The sequence below is a fragment of the Mandrillus leucophaeus genome, unplaced genomic scaffold (genome assembly GCF_000951045.1).
Source record: "Mandrillus leucophaeus isolate KB7577 unplaced genomic scaffold, Mleu.le_1.0 Scaffold58, whole genome shotgun sequence".
NCBI lineage: Eukaryota > Metazoa > Chordata > Mammalia > Primates > Cercopithecidae > Mandrillus > Mandrillus leucophaeus.
Window position 1 is genome coordinate 3,211,792 of NW_012106252.1, and position 7,221 is coordinate 3,219,012.

Sequence of the window (7,221 nt, forward strand, 5' to 3'; positions counted from 1 at the left end):
AACCTGGGAGGTGGAGCTTGCAGTAAGCCAAGATCACACCACTGCACTCCAGCCTGGGCGACAGAGCGAGACTCCGTCACAAAAAAAAAAAAAAAAAAAAATTAAAGAAACAACAATAGGCTGGGCGCGGTAGCTCACGCCTGTAATCCCAGCACTTTGGGAGGCCGAGGCAGGCGAATCACCTGAGGTCAGGAGTTCAAGATCAGCCTCAACATAGAGAAACCCCATCTCTACTAAAAATACAAAAATTAGCCGGGTGTGGTGGTGCGTGCCTGTAATCCCAGCTACTCAGGAGACTGAGACAAGAGAATCACTTCAACCTGGGAGGCGGAAGTTTCAGTGAGCTGAGAGATTGCACCACTGTACTCCAGCCTGGGTGACAGAGCAGGACTCTGTCTCAAAACAAACAAACAAACAAACAAAAGAAACATGCTCAGAGAGGTTATCAGCAAGTCATAAGTGACACAAATGTCCAAGTTGTTGTTTTTGAGACAGGGTCTTGCTCTGTCACCCACCAAGCTGGAGTATAGTGGCGTGATCACAGCTTACTGAAGCCTTAACCTCTCAGGCTCACGTGATCCTCCCACCTCAGCCTCCCGAGTAGCTGAGACTACAGGCGCACTACCACACCTAGCTAATTTATTCTCTTTGGTAGAGGCAGGGTCTCACTATGTTGCCCAGGCTGGTCTCAAACTCCTGGGCTCAAGGCCCTACCTCGGCCTCCAAAAGTGCTGGGATTTCAGGCATGCGCCACTTCACGCAGCCAGTGTCTAAGTTTTATTTTATTATCTTTTTTTTCGGGGACAGAGTCTCATTCTATCCCCTAGGCTCCTCCGCCTCCTGGGTTCAAGCGATTCTCTTGCCTCAGACTTCCAAGTAGCTGGGATTACAGACACATGCCACCTCGCCCAGCTAATTTTTGCATTTTTAGTAGAGATGGGGTTTCACCATGTTGGCCAGGCTGGTCTCAAACTCCTGACCTCAGGTCATCTGCCCGCCTCGGCCTCCCAAAGTGCTGGGATTGCAGGCATGAGCCACTGCGCCCAGCCCAGTGTCCAAGTTTTAAATGCAGCACTAAATGCCTTCTCCACAGCCCCCAGTCAGACCCCTTTGCCCATGGAATTCCCAGAGTGAACAAAAAGGGCAGATCAGTTCTCCCCTCCAAACCAGAAGAAAGGTAAGAACTCAAACCAAAGACCACTACTCTTTAAACACTCTATGCCCTAAGTCACACCCGCTCCCAGCCCCAGCACACAGACAAGCTGACTCTCCCTCCTCAGCTCTGGATTTAATTCCCCCAAAACACACTCAGCTCTCTAACCCTCTCACCCAATACACACAAGTCATTAATCCCCTTCCCAACACACGCCCAACCGTGACCCCACCCCCAAAACACACATAGCCCTGACCCGTAGTGCACACAGAATCCCAAACCTCCACAGTAAACACTAGTCTTCAGAGACCAAGCCCCAGGGGCCGGTTTAGGGGGTGGGGAGAATCGCTGGACCATCTCTAGGGCTCCCACCCTGGCTGTAGCATGACAAATACCCTCCCCACAGTGACCTGGAAAGGATTTCTTTTGGTCCCATAGGCTACTAGGTCTCTAAAGGGCACACCCAGGCCACCTAATGTGCTGCCTCCTCCCCATCTGGGGAAAGGGATGAAGGGGAAAGAGAGACCCCACACCTTTGTTTGGTGGAGAATGGGAGGAGGAAGCCACATCAGCAAGGATTCCTACAAAAAGGGTGTGAGCGGACCAGGCTGTACCACTGCTCCTGTAGGAATGGAGGACCCTGGATTGCCACCTCTCCTGCGAACTGCCTCACCCTCAGCACCAGCCCTAAGGCCAGGCGAGCAGGAAAGGCTAAACTGCCTCCATCTCTGAGGCCAGGCATGTGATACTTTTATCTGCCATGCTTTTCTACCCAAAGCTCAGGAGCTCTGTCCACCAGGCAGCCCCAGCTCTGCAGGAGGGAGATACCAGGCTCGCTCAGACCCATGGCCACACCTTGTCCCAGAGATGAGGAAGGTCAGCGAGAAGCCCAGAAGCTAAGGGTCTGGGCAGGGAGAGAAGCTGTTGTTGTTTACCAGGGAGAGGGGAGGGGCAGGGAAACCAAAAGGCTCCCAGAGGGAGGGGGCAGGAAGGGGGCATTGCCTAACCTGGGTGGAGAAAGTCAAAGAAGGCTACACTTGCCCGAAATGTGGGCACCCCACCCACATTTGGGGAGAAGGTTACCAGGATGGGAAGCCTTCCCCACCCACCTCTGAGAAAGAGGAAGAAGCTTGCAACATTGAGGGGAGGGGAGGGCAAAGCATTTGCTCCCTCTGGCCAGGATGGGCAAGGATGGGGCCATGCCCCAGCCCCCACCTCCAACCCTCCAATGAGACCAGGCTCCAGATGGACAGAGTGTCTAGGAACTCTGTTGCCATCACCTGGGTTAGGACAAGTTGTTCACAGGCACCAGGTCGCAGGTTCCCAACTCCTCCCCCTTCAAAAATCCTACCCTGAGCTGGATGCGGTGGTACATGCCCATATCTCCAGCACTTTGGGAGGCCAAGACAGGAGGACTGCTTCAGCTCAGGAGTTTGAGACCAGCCTGGGCAACATGGTGAGACCTTGTCTCTACGAAAAATCAAAAAATCAGTCTGGTGTCTGGTGTGGTGGCACGCACCTGTAGTCCCAGCTACTCAAGAGGCTGAGGCAGGAGGATGCCTTGAGCCCAAGAGTTCAAGCCTGCAGTGAGCTATGATCATGCCACTGCACTCCAGCCTGGGAGACAGAGTGAGACCCTATGATAAAAAAAAAAAAAAAGAAAAAGAAAGCAGGGCAAGGTGGCTCACGCCTGTAATCCCAACACTTTGGGAAGCTGAGGCAGGCAGATGACTTGAGGCCAGGAGTTCAAGACTGGCCTGGCCAACATGGCAAAACCCTATCTCTACTAAAAATACAAAAAAATAAATTAGCTGGGTGTGGTGACACGCACCTGTAATCACAGCTACTTGGGACGCTGAGGCACGAGAATCGCTGGGAGGCGGAGATTGCATTAAGCCAAGATGGTGCCACTGCACTCCAGCCTGGGCGACAGAGCAAGAATTCATCTTAAAAAAATTAAAATGGCCAGGCACGTTGGCTCATGCTTATAATCCCAGCACTTTGGGAGGCCGAGGCGTGCGGATCATGAGGCCAGGAGTTCAAGACCACCCTGACCAATATGGTGAAACCCCCATCTCTACTAAAAATACCAAAAGTAGCCACGCATGATGGCGTATGCCTGGAGTCCCAGCTTCTCGGGAGGCTGAAGCGGGAGAGTGGCTTGATCCTAGAAGGCGGAAGTTGCAGACAGCCAAGATCGCACCACTGCACTCCAGCCTCGGCGACAGAGCAAGACTCTGTCTCAAAAAAATAAATAAATAAATAAAAATAAAACCCTACCCTGTCAGGAAGCAGACACTCTTCTAGTTCCAGTGATCCAAGTCCACAATATAAATCACAGTCCCTTTAAATGCAGTGAATATTCTACAAAGATACACCGACACATTCCCCAGCAGCCCCAAACCCCAGAGGCTGGCCTCTCCCCATCACTAACACAGATTACAGGACCAGACCAGAATCAGAGTCCCCAGACTCCATCCATCCCATACTCCCATATGAGGTGCAGAGAAGAGACAGCAGAACCAGAAGACGAAGGTTTGATAAGGGGTGGCAGGAGAAACTGAGGCCGCACCTGTCTGCCCCCTGGCCCCAGAGCATAAGGGGTGGGGAACATAAAGAAGCACAGACATAAAGTCCCTGCTCCTGGTGGCTGCTGGAGCCTGGGAGGGAGGGGGCCACAGCTAAGCCAGAGAAGGTGATCCAGGAAGCAGTGGTGGCAGTGGGCAGCCAGCCAGTGCGGGCAGTGAGGCGCCCAGCCAGGGCCTGCCCCAGGGACAAAGAGACTCCCTGGCTCCGGGGACAGAGTGCTGCCCCCACACTGAGAAGGGGGCACTGACCCAGCCCAGTCAGGCACATAGGGCAGTGGTGCCAGGCAGCTTGCCAGCAGCCATGAGAGGGGTGGTAGGTGCCCAGGGCAGGGTGTGCAGTCCCTGCTGGCCAGGAGAGGTGGGGACACATTTCCCAGGTCAGCAGCTGACCGGCCAGCCAACCAGCAGCCCACGGCCCATTCTGCTGCTTCCACCCCCTCCCGTCCCAGGCCAGGCCCCGACTCCCTCCTCCCCCCAGCACTGGCCTGGCGCCCAGCTGGGCCCTGGGGGCCAGAGTTACTGTAAGCGGCCTGGCAGGCCCCAGCCCTGGACTCTGCCAGCTGGCCATAGCTGCCGCCACCTCCCACTACCTGGCTCGGCCAGCGGCAAAGGGTACTGAGACCCCTGCCCAGCTAATGAGTGACCCCCATGGCAGAGGGTGGAGGCAGAGAAAACACAGGCCCTGCCAAGACCATGCATGCGTCCGAGGCCAGAGTCCAGGCCAAGTGTCCCCTCCTGGGACACTCACCCTATCCACCCAGCTAGACTGCGGGCCCCTCCCTTTCATCCTCCCCACAAAGGGAAGCACATCCTAGCATGGCCGGGGGTGGAGCTGGCAGGGGGAGAGGTGGGGTTCCAGCCAGCCTTCCTCGGTCTGCTCCTTCAAGCCCGTTCCCTCAGAGGCACTGAGTGGGGGTGGGGTGTAGGTGGTGTGCCGCTCTCACTCTAGGTAGAGCTGCCATTTCCATCAAATGTCAAGAGGTTTGTTTACCCACCTCCAGCCTGTGTGTCCAGTCCTTGGAGCTATTTATAAGGCCCCAACAGCAGAGTACAGAAGAGGGGTGCGAGGGCCACTGCAGGCCAGAACAGCATGGTTTCATCTCCCCCTCTGCCACCCCCAACTTCAAACACAGCCACCATGATTGGCCTACAGGCCATAGGGCTTTCATTTTCAAGACCTCAAAGGATGGTCACCCCAACTGGAGAAGACCTTGCCGCTCACCGTGCCTTCAGCTCACGGCAGAACAGATGTGCCCAGAGCCCAAGCTCTGAGGCCTGCCGCCCTCCACAGTCCCCTCCCACTCCACCCCACAACACCCAGACTTACTGGCTGGGGATGGTGTGCTATATCCACTAACTGGAAGCTGGTGCTGGAGAGTGGTCAGAGCGCCTGGCGGAGAGAGTCCACCCAGCATAGGGGGGAAGAAGAAGGCGTAGGGAGGCACCGGGTACCCATTGAGGTGCCCGCCCCCAGGTGTCGGGCAGGAGCTGCTGTTGCTGGCCATGCCAAGCGGCCACAGTCAGAAGGGAGGCAGACAGTCTGGCAGGGGGCTCTGGTGGGCTTCAGACCACCCCTCCTCGGGGCATGGGGCCTGGGCCCAGACGGGGTTTGGGTGGTCAGCCCACCCGCCCTGTCCTGGAGCTGCTGTCCAAAGAGGGCGGGCTAATCTCAGTCTCCTGGAGCCCCTACCCTAGCTGGGGGCCAGGTGGGTTGGGGGATGTCTCAAGAGCCGGTCCTTTGGTCAAGCAGTTCTGTGGGCTGGCACTTTTCCTGGGAAGGTCCAGAGCTGGCCTTCAGGGCACCAAAAAGGATGCCACTTCTAGATGGGCCCAGCTAGGTGGCTGAGGGGGCCATGTCCTGTGATGCTGCAGAAAGAAGAAAGACAGGTGAGTGGGCACTGAAGAACAGGCACACGGCATTCCCCGCGGAGCTCCCCAACCTGGGCTGCCGGAGATTTTCCCGTGGCACCCAGCTGAGCAGACAGCTGGCACCATGCCTGGCTGGCAGAGACGACCTGGAAGCAGGGCCCAGACACTGCTGGGGGTGGCAGGATAGCACAGCCAGGCTGGGGAGACAGGAACAGAGCCCAGAGCCTTGGAGGGCCTCTCACCCACAATCCTGAGGGGAAAGGGTCCACAGTGCCACCTCAAGGGATCACTGCAGTAGAAGCGGGCAGCTGGCCCTCCTTCCCCTAGTGAGGGTTACCTGAGGTCAAGATGCAGAGAACGTGTGCTGGGGGGTGGGGGAAGAAGGAGGGGGAGGAAAAGCCGCTTCCCTAAAGCACTGGCACTTCTCAGAAAAATGACTCCTAAGCCAGGGGGCCCCTCTTACACCACTTCCCCCCCTAGATCCAAGCCCCAGCACCCCAGACGGGTTTGTCCCACAGGCCCTGGGAGGAGGCCCATTTACACACATACTACTAGGAAAATGGGAACTGAGGACTCCTAGGTATCACCTCCAGCACTTAACAGCATGGATGGCCCAGGGGTAGGCAATGTGTAGGAGGGCAAGGACTGCCCAGGAAGCCTCCTACCCCCAGGCAATGAAGCAGAGATAGATCTCAGGGTTCACCCACATACTTCTGACTGCAGAAGCAAAACACATAAAGTGGGATGGCAGGTGGGCAGAAGATGAAAGGCCAGATGCCCCCTTCACCAGTGTGAATAGACATCCACACCCTGTTTGAACAGCTAGTACCAGAGGATATACACAGATAATGCCATGGGGTAGACAGAGAGACAGAGATGAACCCAGAGATTCCACAACACAGTGAGAGACAGGCAGCAACAGGAGCAAAGAGAGAGAACACAAATAACATATCCGCAAGAGGACAAGAGGATGTTTCAAATCCATTTTGGGTATAGGTTATACATAAATACATAAGCATGTATTTATATATGAAAAATACATATATGAAAGACAAAAGAAAAGAGACAGACAAAAAGAAACATGGCCAATCAAAAGCACATTGAAGCTGGGGGTGGTGGCTCACGCCTGTAATCCCACCACTTTGGGAGGCTGGGGCAGGTAGATCACCTGAGTCAGGAGTTCAAGACCAGCCTGGCCAACATAACAAAACCCTGTCTCTACTAAAAATACAAGTTAGCCGGGTGCGGTGGCTCACACCTATAATCCCAGCACTTTGGGAGGCTGAGGCAGGGGGATCACCTGAGGTCAGGAGTTTGAGACCAGCCTGGCCAACATGGTAAAACCCCATCTCTACTAAAAAATACAAAAATCTACTAAAAAATTATCCAGGCATGGTGGCAGGCGCCTGTAATTCCAGCTAATTGGGAGGGTGAAGCAGGAGAATCGCTTGAACCAGGGAGGCGGAGGTTGCAGTGAGCCGAGATCACACCACTGCATTCCAGCATGGGTAACAGAGCAAGACTCTGTCTCAAAAAAAAAAAAAAAATACAAATACAAAAGTTATCCATGCGTGGTGGCACATGCCTATAATCCCAGCTGCTCAGGAGGCT

At 55.1% G+C, this 7,221-nt stretch overlaps 1 protein-coding gene across 3 annotated transcripts in view; it reads right to left on the reverse strand.

The window, feature by feature from the left end:
• RARA (retinoic acid receptor, alpha) overlaps positions 1-7,221 on the reverse strand; it is a 49,075-nt gene that overhangs the window by 21,874 nt on the left and 19,980 nt on the right. For all 3 annotated transcript variants that reach the window (XM_011998946.1, XM_011998948.1, XM_011998945.1), the window contains exon 2: positions 5,069-5,607. In XM_011998946.1, coding sequence (XP_011854336.1) covers positions 5,069-5,246 — 178 coding nt within the window. In that variant the 5' untranslated portion in view covers positions 5,247-5,607. The remainder of the gene's footprint in view (positions 1-5,068; positions 5,608-7,221) is intronic.